At 39.0% G+C, this 18843-nt stretch overlaps 3 protein-coding genes across 5 annotated transcripts in view; 2 read left to right on the top strand and 1 right to left on the bottom strand.

Moving 5' to 3' along the window:
- Positions 1 to 507: 507 nt before the first annotated feature.
- LOC103481880 (microfibril-associated glycoprotein 4-like) lies at positions 508 to 3272 on the top strand. Its single transcript, XM_008437667.2, has 6 exons — positions 508 to 667; positions 795 to 941; positions 1323 to 1361; positions 1799 to 1895; positions 1995 to 2159; positions 2559 to 3272. Exons 1-6 carry the CDS (start codon positions 632 to 634, stop codon positions 2810 to 2812), a joined length of 738 nt encoding a protein of 245 aa, XP_008435889.2. The 5' UTR covers positions 508 to 631; the 3' UTR covers positions 2813 to 3272.
- An 88-nt stretch (positions 3273 to 3360) lies between these two features.
- On the bottom strand, positions 3361 to 8359 carry LOC103481881 (hydroxycarboxylic acid receptor 2-like). The gene is made up of 3 exons (XM_008437668.2): positions 7945 to 8359; positions 6857 to 7272; positions 3361 to 6255 (listed from the first exon to the last, which is right to left on the bottom strand). The coding sequence occupies exons 2-3, from the start codon at positions 7250 to 7252 to the stop codon at positions 5581 to 5583; spliced, it is 1071 nt and encodes a 356-aa protein (XP_008435890.1). The 5' UTR covers positions 7253 to 7272; positions 7945 to 8359; the 3' UTR covers positions 3361 to 5580.
- A 2001-nt stretch (positions 8360 to 10360) lies between these two features.
- stxbp4 (syntaxin binding protein 4) overlaps positions 10361 to 18843 on the top strand; it is a 36119-nt gene continuing 27636 nt past the window's right edge. For all 3 annotated transcript variants that reach the window (XM_081600199.1, XM_081600200.1, XM_081600201.1), the window contains exon 1: positions 10361 to 10678. In XM_081600199.1, coding sequence (XP_081456325.1) covers positions 10623 to 10678 — 56 coding nt within the window. In that variant the 5' untranslated portion in view covers positions 10361 to 10622. The remainder of the gene's footprint in view (positions 10679 to 18843) is intronic.

The raw sequence follows: 18843 nt of genomic DNA on the forward strand, positions 1-18843 counted from the left end.
AAGGAATTTATAATTGCATCATACTACATCAGAGCTCCAGCTTAACATTATACTGCTTAGTTCATATTATAACCTAAATATATGCAATGAATCTTCAATGACTCAAAATGTGGGCCTCTTTGTAACATAATGTAAAGAAGTCTGTATGCTGGCAACCCCATGTTTTTGAATTAGATGTTTTGCTTTACATTATATATAATTTTTAATTAACAAGTAAAAAGGGACAAAAAAATCCTAAAACAATGGTCCAAAGCACTTTTGATGAAAAGGAAAATCAGAGCATATAGATTTAATAAAGATTTAATGTGAACAGTGGCCCTGACAGGTAAATAAGGAACACAAACAGGTAGTTACAGTTAGTAAAATCAACTGGGCAAACACATGAAGTCCAGTAGCAAAAGTTTAACTGAGATTTGAGGGAAACTATGTTTTAAAATAAGAACAGGAGAAGTAGAGAGGTGTATTGCTGTGACTTTGCCAGATCAATTGCGCAATACATTTGAAAGAAAAACTCTCTGATTTCCAAATAGTGGGTTCTTTTTAATGTTGCGTTCAGGGGACTTTCATGGTCCAGTAACTCATTGTGCCGGTTATAAAAGCAGGTAGCAGAACTCCACCTGACAGACATCATATGTCAGATCCGTCCAGAAGAGCAATGACCATTAAGGTGAGTTTATGATGTTAAAGAAAGGACTCTTGAATGTTCTTCATTTGCTTGATTTTTGCTTTTAGCACAAATGAGAAAAGTTTGGACTCTCCAGACTTGTCGTGAGCAAACTGTTCCTCTGCTGCAGCTGTTTGTTCTCCTTCTGGTTCCCGTGGTGACCAGCACCTCAGATCTCAGCCTCCCTCTGGACTGCAATGACGTCTACAACCAAGACACCAGCCGACCCAGTGGAGTTTACACTATCTATCCTATCGGAACCACATCGGCCGTCCAGGTACGCTCAAACCTTCTGGAATAAATGTTAGTAATTAATAATCACATTCTGAATCTTAATGCCTGATGTTAACATTAACATGTTCACTATTAATATATAGTTCAATATCCAAAAAGTTTTCTTTTAACAACCTTGATAAAAAAAAATCCCAAGCATCAAATTTGTGTCACCTGATAGGGATCTATCAGCTCTGATGCTTGGTATCTTGCTGATTCAAACATAACGGGGCTCCTTGTTTTTACAGCATTGGTTCAAGAGTCCAGAAGGAGGTCAATTTGGTTTTGTTTCTTTATGTTCCTTGTGAAAAATCAGAAACAAGAGTCTCAACATGCAGCTGAATCTGTATGTCGGTTCAATCAGCTGCTATGTTTGTGTCTGCAGGTTTACTGCGACATGGACTCTCTGGAAGGAAAGTGGACGGTAGGGATTGTTTCTTTTTGCTGTGTTAATTTATGTTTTTATTCTTTTCATTATTTTAGGCAACAGTTTCAAAACCTTTCTTTGGAATTCAATTCAATGTCATCTGTTAAAATACAACTGTAATAATATGCATTTTGAATCCATATCATTATCTTTTTGAGATAGGGTTCTTACCTGTAGCCAACTGGTTTCATTAAAGGGAAACTACTGGAAATAATTTCGAGTTCACGACAAAAAATGTATCAGTGGGCTCACCATCTACAGTCAGAGTTTACAAGAATCCAAAGCAAAAACACTTAAACACTGTTTGATCTAATTGTAAGTGATTTGTTATTTGCATGCATTTCTGAAATCCAACTCTAACATCCGATTCCGAAATGCAACAAAGCTCATTGTGAGGAAACCTGAGCTGGATAACTGTCCTCACCTCCCTGCAGGTTTTCCAGAGGAGGATGGACGGCTCTGTGAACTTCTACAGGCCCTGGAATCAGTACAAGTTCGGCTTCGGGAACGCCGCAGGAGAATACTGGCTCGGTGAGACGTGAAGCCAACGCAGCAGTTATGAAGACTAGAGGGAGCACCCGTCAAAAGTTCAAAGAAATCACTTTCTCCAATGTTTCTGTCATGTTCAAGGTCTGGAAAATGTCTTCCACCTGACTAAGAGGAAAACAGAGCTGTTGATCGACATGGAGGACTTTGATGGAAACAAGTCGTATGCTCGTTACACCTCATTCTCCGTGGGCCCAGAGACTGACGGCTACAGACTTCACCTGACTGGGTTCACTAATGGAGGGGCAGGTGGGTAAAGACAGACATTTTGTTTTTGTTTCTGGTAAGATATCTTTTTTTTATTATTATTATATATTTTTATTTTTTAAATGTCCAGCAGTGTCGCACTCAGAATTGTTGTCTAAGAGCCAGCATGAAGCCCAAACCCTACACCACGTCCCTGCTCCCCTCTTCTTTAGCACCTGCAGAGAAAAATCTGGCACTTTATTTTTCTACCAACAACTTTAATATTTTACCATTTACTCAGTAAAAAAAAAAAAAACATTCTTACTGAACAACTTGAGAGAGTATTTCCAAAAATACATTATGTTTTGATTTGTTTTGCCAAGAAACCAAAATTTTTGCAAGATACTTTATAATTTAGGAAAATAATGTGCTTCACGTTTATGTGACTTTCTGTTTCTTCAGGAGACTCTCTAAGTCACATCAGTGGACAGAAGTTCTCTACGTTCGATAAAGATCAGGACACTTGGGTGAACAGCTGCGCCCGATCGTTCCTTGCAGGGTTCTGGTACTCCGATTGTCACTCTGCAAACCCAAACGGCGTGTACCTCTGGGGGGCCGACAGCACTCTTTATGCCATCGGAGTGGAGTGGATTTCCTGGAAGGGCAGGGCCTACTCCCTGAAGGCCATCAGCATGAAGATCCGTCCAGTACAGTGAACTGGGATGGGATTTAAGCGGCATCAGAAGTTTTCAAGGACCCAGGAAGGGATTTCCAGCAATTACACAGGACGTGATGAAGGAAGCTGAGCGAAATTTTGAACATAAACAAATACTGGAGAAATGGTCAGACTTAATTCAACTGGTCAGAATCGTCCCACTCAGGCACTGAACTCAGAAGGAGCTCAGTTGCTGCCTCAGCAACTTCAGTAGGTTTAAAAAGCTGCAGTCTACCCATTCATCCATCAGATGTCGCTGTTGCACCTGTCCGAATTTCTTCTGTTTCTGTCAGTAAAATTACTTTGATTCATGAACTAAATAATAACCTGTTGTTTACTGAAGGAATAAGATAAAAATGCTAACTTTTCCTGAAACCAACAACATTGTGTCGTTACATCCTAAATTATGACCTTTCAGTGTTGCTGCCTCTGTAGAATAAAGTCAAATTATTCCAGTATTATTACTGAGTTTGTGGTTTTAGTTTATTAAAAATAAAATATTTTATGAGCACAATTAGTGCATGTCCAGTTAATGTTGAGTGAAGATTAAGTTGGGTGCAAACAGAACCCGACAAGTGTAAAAAGAAAAACATCCAAAGTTTATAGACATGTGAGTGCTTAAATATAAGTTTGTTTAACAAATGCCCATCAAACTTATGAAGGATTTTTCAGTTGTGTTTTTGCTGCATGGAACACACAAACGTTACCCAGAAATCTTAATTTACCATTAGAGCAGGCTTTCAAATTCCATCTGAGCAAATAGATCTAAGTAAAAAGTGCTGCTTGTACAGCGACTGTCATTTTTTAAAGTTAAAACATTAGTCACACAATCAAAGGGGTTACTGAGATATTTACCTTTTTATCAAACATTTTTCTGCAAAAGCAACTTATACACATTATCTCACTAGAGCCATCCAATAGCACTGTGGTGATGTAGAGCATAATTTACACATATTATGGATGTTCATCATTAGTTTACCAAGTTCAAATGTCTCACATTTTCCAACAAAGACTTTCAGAGCCTGTTGGACACACACCTGGTGAATATGAACCCGCTGTGTTAGTTTGACTTTTCTGTATTTTCTGGGACTTTTCATGACCAACCTTCATGTCTGTTTTTCTTCACTGTGATATTACTTCTGTGCCTACTTCTGGGGCATAACCTTAGAGGTAGTTTAAGGAAGTCAGAACAAGTCTTAAAACATTCTTGTTGCAAGATTGCCTTTGCTGACAGTCAACAACAATAAACGATGTATGTTATCAGCACATTGTCAATTATTGTGAATGTGTAAAATATCATATAAGTCAGTTGCAATTAGAACAAACTGTTTGAAGTCACATCAGTGGACTTAAATATTCAGAGCCTAGTGTCTCTTTGTAGTCTCCAAGATACCTCAAAAATACTCTGTTACACTTTGTTTCAGCAACTCCAGCAGAATCTGGACTGTCACACTTATCTCATCCACTAGATGTCACTGTTCTATTAGTCAGCATGATTGGATTGAGCAGATGCAGATTTCTGTAAATTAAACCCTGTGATGGTGTCTTGTGGAGTTATTTAACTTCATTTAACCTTTTAAGACCTGCCATAGAATGAATGTGCCAGAATTTGTGCTTAGATTTTTATATGCTGCATTTTTTTGGACAATTCAATTAGCTATACATCAACTCAACCTTCATTACCTTCATTTTATTAACATGCATGTCATGGGTGGCTCCATGGTAACTAAGTAAAAAAACAGCTGACAAGTACAATACATTACAAAAAAATACAACAACGTTTTTTTCTTCATGATTTTTTTGCTGCACAAATTTCGTAACTGCAACTAAGGTTCCACAAAATGGGAGCCAGAGAATGGACGCAGTTTTATAAACTGTAGAAACAACAAACAATACAAGATACATTGTGTGAAATTTACAAAAGATGAAGTATATTTCAAAATAACGTTTCAAAAGGGACCTGTACAGAAAGAAAAAAGAGTCATTAAGTAGTTTTGTTTTTAATTAACGTCATGGAGTTGTGACACTTCTTGTTGCCTCCCTGTCTGTGTTTTATGGCCAAATGCTCTCTCAACAATGGCAGCAGAGATTTGATGACAGCACTTTGGGACTGGTTGTGAGGCCAACCCGCTGTGTTCCTGGAAAACCTGGTACATCATTGACTGCCACACAGCTCCGTCTTGAGTAACTACCTTTTTCATACAGCAAAGGACCATAAATTGATACACGACAGACAGTCATGTATTAGTTCCTGGAATTTCTCTTTAAAGAACAACAACCAGTCATTGGATCTGAGAGGTCAACTCTTTCCAGGAAGTGATTGTAGTCCTTCACAGCAGCCATTGCAATGACATGCTCAGCAACCTTGGAACACGTCATGTTCCTGAAGTCCGTTTACTTGTTAAACAGCTTTCTCTGTGATCCACTTGACTGTCCCTTATGGAGATTTTTATTTGCCAGGATGTTAACATTTTTAGGATGTCAATTCTTGTGTGCAAAAACGTCTCACATGGTCCAAATCCCAGGTTCTTAAACTGGTATTCTAATCTCAACACTCAGCATCACAACAAAACTGGGGAAAAGCTAAGTTTGGGCTGTGTAGCTCCAATCTAATCATTGTTAGTCAGTGTGGTATCTATGAAAAAAAAAACCTTGTCAAACTGCATAGAGCTGTTTGTAGATGAACCTTTAGATGTTTAAATTTATATGTAAGTTTAGCTATATAAAATCAAAGCTATTGTTCTGTCACTACAACTGGGGTCTTGCTCATTAAATGGCTTCACTTCCTCTGTCAGTCCTTAAGGACTTCAGTTCCTGCTGGGCGGTGCTTTGGGTTCCCGATGAAGACTGTGTGTTCTGGCTTTCATCCTTTCCACAGGGTACGAGTCCCAGTAGTGCCTTCCTGAACATAGAGCTGGAGAAGACGTAGACGATAGGGTCCAGAGCCGAGTTCAGAAAGTTCAGGCCCAACGACACAATAGTGAGTTGAGTAAAGGTGTAGAAAGCGGCACAGTCCCATGGACGGTAAGAGCGGATGACCCACACACCAATCGTGGTCACCGTGGTGGGAAGGAAGCACACGATGAACACAGCCACAATGGCGGCACACATTCTCATGGCCTTGTGCACCTTGTCAGGTTTTCCCATCTGCCTCTGCTTCAGGAAGTTGGAGATTCGGACGGAACAGAACAGCAGCATGGCCATGGGGATGACGAACTCCACCACCGTCAAAATACGGTGCATGCCCACCAGGATGATAATGGCGCGGGATGCCTCTTTGTAGGATGTAAAGAAGAAGCACTGGGTCTTCTCGCCTTTACCCTTGATGTGGTTGTAGGCCAGCATGGGAACCCGAGGACTGATCACCAACAGCCAGACAAACGCTGAGACAAATGCAGCCTGCCGCTTGGTCATGCGGTTGAAGCGATGATGAGGGTGGACCACCTGGAGCAAGAATCCAGAAATGAAGCACTTTACTTTCAATGATTCAGTGTAGTTCTCTTTTTAGCTAATTTCATATAATTTTTTTGTTCAGCCTAGCAGCAGATGTGATGTTGCAGAGTGTTTAAAGTCATAAGAAAGAGTTTTTGAATGTGAGCTTTTGTACAGAAAACTAAATCTAATTCAACATAATACAGCTTTATCTGATGTAAAGGTGTGTAAGTACCTCCAGTAGTCAAATTGGCTTCGTATATTTGAAGCAAGGTAGAAATTCAATATAGGAGTCAGTGTTTTGTGTTTTATGTGCCATTTTATAGCACAATCAAGCAACTATGTTAGCTTCAGTTGTCATAAACATGCTATATGTACCTAAAATGGCTTAAAAAAAATGTTACTTTGTAATTTAACACCTTGAAACTGGGCCTCTGCCTCTTTAAGAGCAGTTTTGTCAGGAGTTTGCTAAGTATAGTCTGGCAAAAAAGGTAGAAAATAGTAGGTGGAGTTGGGGATAGAAAAAGGAGTCATTCTTGAAAGAGACCCCAATTGGTAGACCCATACAGAAATAACCTTTGAACTCTCAAAATAAATTCACAGATTTCCTCACCTTGAAGTATCGGTAAATTGCCACCACGGTCATGAGTGCGATGCTGGCCGATCGGTTGGAGAACATCAGGAAGAGGTTTATCCGGCACATGCCATCTCCAAACACCCAGTGGCCCCTGAGCAGGGCGTCAATCCTCAGGGGCAGACTCACCAGGGCAAAAAAGTCAGCGATGACCAGGTTGAAGAGGAACAGGGTGTTGGGGTTCCAGGCCTTCAACTTAAACCAGAAGATCCACAGCGCCACCAAGTTTCCCATCAGCCCCAGTACGACGTCGATGATGAGGACCGGAGGCATGATGAGGCCCTCCAGCTGGATGCCGACAGGTGGGCATCCACCACCCCCAGGGACAGGGGTTGTGAGGTTTGAAACTGTGGTGAAGTTTGGTTGTGGGACCATTTTTTCAAAATACCATTAGACTGTAGAGAAGAGAATAAGAAGGGGGGGATTATGATGTGTTACTGATAAACAGGCATGTGGTTTTAGTGATTAAGTAATAACCCGAATGAACAAACAGTAGAAAGTTTTGAAACTTGGAGTTTTCAAATTCCTCTTTTAAAGTCCTTCCTTTTTTTCCTCTGACATTAAAAACCATGCAGAAAGAACTTTAGGACATGATGAACATTTACTTGTGTTACAGACTAAATCACTAAACATTGCTGGTGCATTTAAAGGTAAAAAAAAGTTTTAAATATCTAAAAGTGGAAATGTGATTCTCTTAATTATAATGCTATACAGCAGTGATTGTCATATTACTTTAAAGGATTACATAAAAGAAAAGTTCAATAAAAAAAATAAATCAGTCATAATGATAGTGATAATAGCAAATGACATACAATTTATATATATTAAGGAAAGACATAACATTTTTATATATTTGTTTGAAATGAATAAATAAATAAATAAATAAATAAATAAATAAATAAATAAATACATATTTTTCTCATAAATCACGATGAGCGCATGTTGCTCTCTACCTCATTAATGGTAGAAACACAAGTCAAACCCGCACACCCTGGTAAATTTAAACTGTGTTTGTTTCCACTCTGAATGCAGAGAATTAGAGGAGATTAGATTAATCCACTACTCACCAGCAGAACTGTTTCATTCATAAAGAGCTGCAGGAAGATATGGATGGATGAATGACCTTCACTGGTGTATTTAAAGCTTCTACTGAGGGATGTGGGGGTGGGGGGGCATGTTCCTGTCTGGTTGCCCAGTTACGTTTTGAGAAGTAAAAAGTGACAGACGCAGCCTGGGGAAAAAGAAACATTTTGTAATATATTTCACAAAAGAGTAAAAAAAAAAAGAAGAAAAACTCTTTCTGGCACAGATTCCTGTTAGACATTACATGATGGAAACTCAGCAACTTTTAAACTGATCCTTCCGTACGAACTAAGACTTTTTGATCAGTCATAATTGATCAGTTACTTATAAAAACACAACAGTTTGATTTTGTGATTATTTTTAAAATGACCTTGCACTGTAAAAAAAACCCCAAACGTCTCTAATCTAAATTTATACGGTAAAATTCTGTGATTGTCAAAATTACTGTAGATTAGAGACGTTTTCTTTTTTGTTTTTCTCACTGCACCACTACTACAGTTATATTTAATAAATCTGAATATTTTAATGAAGTTGTTTTATTTCATTAGCTAAATTCAGTGAATGAAAACGGCTGTAATCACTCACAGACTGTTGTTGTCACGCCTTTGTTTTTGTTCGCCACAACAGATTTCCACTTCACACTAATGTAAACAAGACATTTAAGATTAAATGTTTCAAACATTTTTAATTCAGAAATGTGGGCTTAATGAAGACTATGTTTAATAGTTGCTTAAACATTACTTTTAATCAGACCAGCCTTGTCGAAACACATGTTCTTTGGGTCATTGTTCTCTTTACTTGTTTTGTGGCAATCTGTGTCTATCAAAGTAGAGTACCTAAAATAATAATGTCAATAATGATTTAAAATAGCCAAATGTGGAGTTTTTTTTTTCAGTTCATGTGGTTTTTGAATCACAGTTCCTGTAGTATTCCAGGTTGCTGAAATCGCTACGGCGTCACTGCTGACCTGTCAAACTTTGACTGACACAGGATTAGGAAATCAGTTGAACTTTTGCTGGTGATTATGTTCTAAGATTTGAGGAAGTTTGACAACACAAAAATTGCCAATGTATGAGTTGAGCCAGCTGGCAGGAGGATTTAAAAGAATCAACATATTCTGTTGGTGATTTAAAGCTGATTCTCAAATATTTGACCTAATAAAACCTACTAAACGTGTAACATTAATGATAATAATGCAGGTGACCTTCCACCTATCAGTAGAGACATTAGTTCAGAAAGACTTGATGCAACCAGAGAGTTCATTTCTGCTCTGAAGTGTTTGAACACCAGATATGTTGGAGTGGAGTTGCAACTACAATCTGCAGGAAAGTACGCAAGTTTGGGAATTTTCTTGGAGATCCCCAAATATAATAAATGGAGGAGGCCTAAGTTAGAGCCTTGGGGAGCACCACCAACAACTTGAGAATCTCTCTGTCTGAACATTTTAAACTGTGATTACAATCTGACAACAGCTCAATGACCAGACTGGAAGAGTTCAACAAGCATTTTTTATTTATTTTTTTGTAATTTTCTTTGCACAGGGTTCTATTTGAAACATCATGAATACACCTAGCAAGTATCGTATAATGCTACGGGAATCCTGGTACACCATTGTTTTCTTTAAAGAATGAAAACAATGACATAAGATACCCATGATATATCTGCAAACTTTGAACTTCATTATACTATTTAGAATAAAATGTTATTTAGAACATTGTCAAATAAACCTAAATGTAGCTGAGGCCCCCACTCCCCGTTTTTCTTTTTACTTTTTCTTTTTTTTATACAACAAATCGTTTTTGTAACAATGTCCCCCCCCAAAAAAAGTACTTTCTTGTTTTAAGTATTTAATGCATCTTACAGGCATGCCCTTTAATGGATTCAAGTCCAGTTGCAAATCCCCTTCATTTTAGTTCAGCAACACTTCGCTCCTTCACAGGAAGTCACCGGTTTGTTCTGGATGTTTATAAAACCAGTCATAATCTAACAATTAGACGACTCTTGACATTACCAGCCTAATTTCAGCTTCATCTTCTCCTGGTTAATCCCATCAGTGGTGGTCAGCGGGGCTCACATTGTGTGTGTGTGTGTGTGCGTGTGTGTGTGTGTGTGTGTGTGTGTGTGTGTGTGTGTGTGGTGTGTGTGTGGGGGTGTGTGTGTGTGTGTGTGTGTGTGTGTGTGTGTGTGTGTGTGTGTGTGTGTGGGAGACAAAAGAAACCCCGGGTTTGCCGACGAGGTCACACTTTTTTTTTTTTAAACACATTTAAGCTCCTCGCGCTCCTGCTGCTTTTCTACTTTAAACTGCGTCCGCCTCACGCTGTGTGTGCGCGTGCAGCGTGTGCGCGGCCGTATATGTAGCTGACGGACGGGTATCAGGGTGGATTAGAGGGAAAGGTAAGCGCGTTTCTCCCTGTCGGGGCGGATTTCCATCCTTGTGCGCTCCGCTCGGTGCACCGACCCGGTTTGAACCACCGCCGCTGTCTCCTCTCATTCGTCTCCTCCTCTCAGCCTCCCGGCAGCCTCACGTGTGTGTGTGTGTGTGTGTGTGTGTGTGGGTGTGCGGGTATCTGTGTGTGTGAAGCAGAGCGTGTGCTTTTATTTATTTATTTATTTATTTTTATGTGCGCGGACATATTTTCGGTCTCTCACACTCCGGGGTGCGATGCCATTCCTCCCGCAGGAACCTGAGCGCCTCGATGGGTTGTCTCTACTTTACTGGTGAGTTTCTTCCTTCGTCTCTTGCTTTCATCTGTTGCTCACCTTCGTCCTTCACACCTTTTTTTCTTTTCTTTTTTTTAATTTGGCTAACAGCAGAAATCGTGGGGGTCTGCTAGCTCTTGTTTTGTTCGCTCCTGCTCCATGTGGGTCACTCTGCGCAGAGGTGGGATAGATTCGCAGGCTGTGTGGCGACAGATGCCTCGCAGTTTAAGTCCACATGCTTGAGCGCAGTTCTGGGTCACGCACGTTTTAAAGGACGGCCGCGTGTTACGACCTCCGTCGTCTCAAGAGATTTTAGAGGAATACCAATTTCTTCTCTAGGTTTTTTGTTGTTGCTGTTGTATTTATGAGTTTGTGGCAACTGCTGCTCGTTTCTTAGTGAAAACATATCAACGCTGAAAAACAGCGGAATAAAAGCGACCGGATATAAAACATGTCAGCTGCTGCTTCTTAAGATTAATACTACTGGTCTTTTATGCTATAGGCTACGTATATTTAGCTCCCAGATGTGTGTGAGACCATTGAAATGCAAATATGTGAATATTTAAATGATTGTGATTCAAGTAAGCACAAGTAAGGGAAGCAATAAAGCTTTTTCACTTTGTATGGGGGTTCTTGTAGCTACAGGGTCATCCTGGTTAGTTAACGTACAAATTAAATACAAATGATAAAAAATATATGTATATTTTTAAAAAGGAACGTTTTGTAGCACAATGTATAAAAGTCAAAACTAAACAGGCTGTTAAACGGCATATTTTCCTCATTGTTACAAATTTCCCACTCAGTTCCAGTATATCTGAGTGTGGCCCTTTTTAGACTTTGTTGGGATAACAGCTGCCAAGAGGTCTGACCTCACTTTAACTGTTTGTCCTTTGACTTAATGACCTATTCCATAATTTTCTTTCACATTCTTCAAATGTATGAGTTATCTTATAATTGTTTATCCACATTTAACTAATTAAAGTGCTAAAGACAGCCTTATATTATTTTGAAAATTGCTGAAATATAATATAAAGTCTCTGTTCTGCAGTTTTTAGATACCTTCTTGCTGCAACTGTTGGTGTGTCCAGGCTTATCGTCTAACTTATGTTTATTTGATCCATTTCAGTTATGTGAGCTACAAAAGTGTTAAAACCGAACAAGCATCTCAGAAAACTACTGCTCAGATATTCCAAAAAGCATAAAACACGCAAGGATCCAATAGCTGTTTGGTGATTTTTCACTATAAACTATTAAAAAGATGTCAGAGGAAATTCACTGCACAAACCTAAAACCAAATTAGCCAAAATTACAATTTGATTTGGCCACTGCTGAGTTTGTGTAGCTGTGACTGGAGAACAGCACAAGTCTTCTGCAATCACAACAGCTGGAAAATTACGATTTGCTGTTTTTTTGTCTAACAAAAGCAAAAAGTTGAACAAAATATAATCTATGCAAGAAGGAACTCATGCATAGAAATTGTTCTCCATTCATAAACAGGCGCTCTTTAACTGGAGTAGAAGATAGAGCTAAAGTGTTCATATCTGTAGTTACATATAAAATAATAAAAAAATTACTTTAGAAACAACAAATGTTCAAGTTGTTACCACATAAAATATCGCATGATATTAGAAAACTGTGAAATCACTTTTTTTTGACAATACAAAAAATTTTATTTTGATCACTAACCTTTAAATCAGATGTGGTCAATCTATGACATGAAGTCAATTAAGATTTTTGTAAACAGTTTGTGTCCACAAGGATTTAATTTACTACCAAACACTGCATCCAAGCAGTCTTCTGTTGATATATTGTGAAATTCTGTTGCTTTGTTGTTTCTTTGGCCACTCACTTAATCATTTCTGCTGCTTGTGTGCCGAGGTCACGTGTCATAAAAAAAAACCCCCAAAAAAACATGACAATTGGTACCTGTTTCCACACTGTGCGTACCTTCAAACACTTGTTTGGACTCCAAAATTAGAATCAGAAAAATATCATTTTCTTCACAACTGCATTTGATTTGTTTCATGAGAAAAACTCAAATTGGGACACCAAATTAAATTCTGCCCTGGCCCCTTACAGTTTTTGGCCGGCTCTGCAAAAAGATATGGCTCAAATTGTTTATAAGTATTTTTTTCTTTCAGCAGGAATGTGTCAAGGCACAGTTGAATTGGAGATCTCAGTCTGTCCCGAGGTTCAGTCCGTTGAGATGCAACTTAAATGAGTTGGAGAATCTTTCCAGATTTTTTTAGTTGACACATGTTCAAAATATGAACATGGGTTTCAAAAGAAATGCTCAAACGTCTACATTTCCTGGTTTTTCAAAACATAATAACCAAACATGTTCTGTTGGACATTAATTGTAACTGAAAGCAGGGGGGAAAAAACAAAGAGACTCAGGACTTTCTCAGGAGGACAGAGTTAATGCAACGTGGTGGATGAATGGTCTGAGGTAAAGCAAGGAGCAGAGATTAGTTCCCAGCTTCCTGTGTGACCTCTGATGGCCCCTCTGGATCAGTCTGCAGACAGACTCATCTTTTTTATTTACCCTCGCCTCTTGTTTTTATTCAACACTTCAGCATACGGTAGAAGCAGACAGGAGGAGATTAAATATGCAAACAGCAAAGAGTAATCCTCAAACGGTGCATCTCTGTCAACAAAAAAACAGAAAACAGACAATGCCGGATATGAACTGGATGTTTTTAGTTGGTCTTTATTTTTTAGATAGGAACCAAAAAAAGAAAGGAAATACTTTTTTGGAGATTTGGGTAAAAAAGCTAGTGTCCTTATATCTGTTTTATAATCCATGACCTTTGGCATTTGGTGGAGGGTGAGTTAAGTCTAAAGCTAAAGTCCACAATTAAAAAACATTAAAAAGTTTAATCATAATTGTCCTCTGAGTTATGAGGATGTTGCTACAGCTTGTGGTGTGTTTATGCAAAAGTCGACTGCTCGTCGTCTCAGGTTTTCTTCTGGAAAGCTCTGAAACGCTCCGCCTGGTTTGGCGAAAGCAGTTCCGTTAGGTCAGCTGGGGTGAGGCTCTGGATTTACCGCTCCATCTACATTTGTGCATGTAAGTCTGTGCATGAATGGGTGAGTGACTGGAAGTAGTCACTCACCCGTTTGTTTTTTTCGTCTCGTATCACGATTGAAAGAAGGAGATCCTGAATATAAGGACATTAGAGATAAACGGAGGATCTTCATCGTCCAGAATACCGATGAAGATCCTCATCGGTATTCGGATCTTCTCTTTCACATCAAAAAGAGTCAGCTGAGGTCTTTCATATGTTTTGAATGATTAATGGATTTTTCCCATTGGTGGTTCACAACTCAGTGATGACTCCGCCCCAGAATTCTCTAGAATGTCCTTACAAATTTCTTCTTGTTTTCCATTGTTTTGTTTTGTTTTGTTTTGGTCACGCTTAAATGTTTCAACAAACAAATATTGTTAGAGTAAGATAATCTGAGTAAACCCATAAAGAAGTTTCTAAATGTTTTAATTTGCAAAGGGGGAAGAAAAGTAGATCCAAACTGGCCCTATCTGTGAAAATTAGTAATTGCATCATGAATTAATTGCAACAGTTAACTACATTTTTGGAAATCTAAGATTATTTTTTATTATGCCATGCCTAAATAATCCAAAAACTTTTAATTAGGTTTTTGGCTGTATTAGGAAAAAAAAAAAAAAAAAAGTACTAAGCCAATATAGGAGTAAAGTAATTTACATAATCGATCTTGAAAGGGTTACAAAGCTAATTCTAAGGTTTTAGGATATTATTCGGTTGGGTTTGTCTACCAAGATTATTCAGACAGTGTATCAACGGCTCATCCAGGAGGCCACAAAGGAACCCCAAAAAATAAAATCCAAAGTTTTGCAAATCTCCAGTGAGGCCAGTGTTTGTGATTCAGCCATAAGAGAAGAACTGGGCAAAATTGGAATCCACTGGGGAAATCCAAGGTCAAAATTACTATTTAGCAAAAAAGGAAAAAACGTAGCAAACCGACCCCCAAAAAAACTCTTAGATCCACAACACCTTTAAAAAATACTTTGTCCATTGATGAGACAAACTTGGAATGTTTTCATGAAACTAACGGTGTTTCAAAGATAAGACCTACAGTAAAGTATAGTCGTGCTATTATGATGTTTTGAGGCTGATTCAGGGCTCGGATGACCTGCTATAACTCGGTCCGGCCGTCAGTTTATGGCCTTAAACTAACGCTCACTTGAGTTATGTATCAATAAAATAATCCAACGAGTCACAACAAATAAAATCAATAGTTTAGTTCTGAACAAATGGATAAATGTGAAATTACATAGTCAGTTTATTTACATTGCTTAAATATGTTCTGATGTCTTTTTCTATAGATGCATTTCAAAAATTATATTGCTTTGTGACGTCAAATGCTCATATGTTTTTAATCTAAACTCCAGTGTAATCTGTGCCTGTCTTCCATTCACCCTGGCTGACTTTGCTGCCGTGCTGCAAAGTGTCTCCCTGGCAGCCAGCCGGAGTGTGATGGTAATGATGTGCGACAGGTAATGCAGATCATCAGGTATTAAGTGATCAGTTTAATTGCTGCTTCGTGTTCTAGCCGCTGGCTTCGTTGTGTGTTGGAAACTGTCATGGATTGGTTTTGATCTACAGAAAAATGCTGCTGCCGGGGACTTTTTCCATGCTGGAAGATTTGTTTAATTTACGTGCTGGCAAAAACCCACATCGGTGTGACGATCCACATGGAGGTGGAGGCAGAAGAAAATGAAATGACAGATTCTGATTCATAGTTTCGTGGGGATCAAAAGAATTTGTCGGGCACGGGTTCACAAAATTCAAGACTGGGTCTTATCCTTTTAATCAGGCCTGGTAGCCGGTGGCACTAATGAGCCTCTAAACTATTTAAATCCAGGTCGTCTGTCTTCTGATTGTCTTTATTTGTGCTGTTAATTGACTTATGGCCTTTCAGGAGAAAAAAAAAAAACAGGTGACTAATTTGTCTGGCCAACATAGGGAGAAGTTTAAGAAGTCACACACACTAATTGAAAAAAGTGAGAAAATGCATACAAGGTTATTAATTATATAAAAAAAATGCTGTGTAAATATTTTCATTTTTGACATATGATAGAGATGGGTTCAGTGTGCAATCATAAAGCAGTAGATACTGCACTGGTGTTTTGTAAAAGTATTCCTACATCTTTAACTTTTTCAAATTTTTGTCATATTCCAACCCCAAATTCTTTGAACTAAAGCAAATAAACCGTTTGGATATGGAAGTTAAAGACTGATGGAAATGAACACAGACATAGCAACAGGATGAGGGGAACTCTGTCACTAATGATGAAAATGAGAACTTACTAGTAGTTAAAAAAAATATGAAAACAAAATATGATTTGCAAGTTTAAAGGTGCAAAAGTGTGGATGAATGGATGTATGGTTGGAACTGAACTCTTTACGTTTTGTATGAACTCGTGTAACGTCTCCAGCCTGCGTCCTGACGTTAGCATTTCTTTCTTCAGACACGTGCAGAACTGCAGCCTCAGTTGTGACTCATATTGTTGACACTCTGATCTGCAGCAACATTACTGAAGAAGCTCAAGCAGATTAGTTTGTTATTACCAGCCTGTTAGAGCGGATGCGGGCTCTCCACTCTCAAATTTCCAGACTGTTTTGCTCCGTGCATTCAAACTAGTCTAACCAAGGATACTGACATAGTAATAGATGATGTTGTGGGACTATTTTGTGTGGGACCCGCTATACTGGTGGGTTCAGAAGCTGGGTGCAGCAAACTCAAAGCAGAGTTGTTTTAAGTGTGACGTTCGATTATCAGTTATGACAGAAAGATTGATGACACTTTCCTCAACGCTGAAAACCAATCTGTATTCTCTGAGTGTAAGAATATTCCTGCAGTAAATATGGCTGCCGGCTGCTAGTTGAGATGGATCATGTTATTATTCCTAATTAAGCCTACTCAAACAGATCAAAGTGACCCTGACTTCAATTCCCATAATCCCTTTCATAACATTCAGTACATGCACGCCGGTCCTGATAGCTGCGCTGCTTCCCTTTCAAAGCAGCAAATAAAGGAAGTATTGACAGAGAATCAGAGCAGAGGAACTCTAAGGAGTCTCCTTGGCTCTGTGTTGACAGTATTTAAGGAAGGGGATCATCCCAAACATTCTTACAAAGCATTGTCCTGCTCAGGGAAAAGCAAAAACTCAGTTAAAAACCTTACAGCTGGAGAAATAGTCGCGTAATTAGCCTCAGGTAAACGCTAAAGCCGTGTAGAACCGCAATGAAGCTGTTGATGGTTTTATGACTCAGAGAGTGAATGAACTTAAGTCACGACTGTTTTTGTGCAGCTTGAATTTTTTTTAACAGTAAAAATGTAAATTGAACTTGCTTCTTCTGCTTGTGCGTTCACTGTTATTATTTTGGAGTCCAAATCATCTGCAGGATGAATTGCATTTATTGCTATCGATCTGTTCTTAGGTTATGTCAAATAACTCAAAGAATGCTAGCGGGATTTTTCTGTTACTTGGTTTGTTTTCTGTCTAAAAGCGAAGCTCAGTCTTTTGTGGTGTATGCATTCATAAGAAGTCAGGTTGCTGCTGGATTAACATGATAAATCATGTGCTTTGTGTGGTGAAACTGTCTTGTGTCCAGCATTGTGATACCAACAAAAACTCTATATAAAACTAGGGGTGGGCATTTATCGTATCGTTTTGTCATTTATTGTGATACATTTTTTATCGCGACACAAATTTTGATTTATTGTTGTCATGATAAATTCCAATTAATGACGTTTAAACCTCCCCATAGCTGTCCTTGTTGTCGGGATTGAAAGTATTTCACCCACCGTTTGTTTAACAGAAGCATCACTGAATACCGATAAAGCGATAAATACAGTTACCGTATGCAGTTTAGTGATACTCTTCTTTATGAGATTGGTGTCCTAGAGAAGATAAGATAAGGTTAAGAAAAAGAGATCATTTCTAATTTTTGTTGTCAGTCTGTAACATATAGTAACCTAAAACATATGTAATAAATAGTTATTTTTGTCATTATGGTGATAGTACCGCAAAATGTCATGATAAAAGTCTACATCGCCCACTTCTATATAAAACAGGACCAAACATTTTCTGAATGAGATATTTAAAGTGACATAATGCCAGCTCTGACGTAGTTTTCAGGTTGTAGAAAACCAAATCTATTCTTTTATTGTACATGACAGGATCTGAATCCTGAACTAGAGACACTTTGGTGAAAAAGTCCTCACTGTGAGAAGTTTCTTTTATTGTGTTCTAGTTAGGAAGTCGTAACTAAGAGCTGGGTTTGACGTCAGGCGTTCCAGTTGAGAATTTCAGCATGGCGGCGCCATTGGACATTGTTCGCCATACCTGTTACAAACAACCTTTTAAGTTTTAATTTTCAAAACCAAACTCCATTTTTGATTTGTTCAATGTAGAGTTTTCAGGCACTATATAACATTGACTTAAACATGCTTTTACATGTGTATCCTCTAAAGTAAGCATGTTTCCACTATGTCTGACTACCGTTACAAGTTTTAACCCGGGGTAGTCGAAGTGGCTCCCCCTTTTCCACTGGGAAATCCGACTTTGGAGGTTGTTCCAGTTGATTTCCCAGTCGGAATTTCCCAGATCCGACCACAACTGGAACACATTTTTCTCGCCTCAGCGCCCCCTGCTTGCGGCTCTTTTGTGTTGCATTAATAATGAACAGGTGAGCCACTTTAGGACAAGATCAACCTGACGTAGCCACTGCTCCGACAGGCTCATGCGGAACATCCCTGAGTCAGAGCTGTAACTGAGCTTAAAGCCTCAAAAAGTCTGAATCCCCGCTTTGTGCATTCACGTTGGTCTCTGCAGCCGTCACAGAACCAGCTGAAAACATCTGAATGATGCTCGGGCTGACACCGTACTGCAGCGCTGAGCTTGAGCCTGAGCAACGAGGACAGAACCAACAGACAGCCGCGCCGCGAGGAGCCTCTGCTGCCTAAGCCTTAAACCTCCTCACCCTCGGATGTCTTCGTGAAGACCGTCTGGGATCTAACAAATGACATCTCCTGTTCCTCCGATTATCCCGAGTCATTGTTGTCGACCGCTGGAGCCTTTGAACATCCAGGTCACTTGTGGTTCAGCTGCTGTGTCGTTTGGGAGGAGACAGATATTA

This window comes from Poecilia reticulata, chromosome 19 (assembly GCF_904066995.2).
Source record: "Poecilia reticulata chromosome 19, P_reticulata-male-v2, whole genome shotgun sequence".
Lineage (NCBI taxonomy): Eukaryota > Metazoa > Chordata > Actinopteri > Cyprinodontiformes > Poeciliidae > Poecilia > Poecilia reticulata.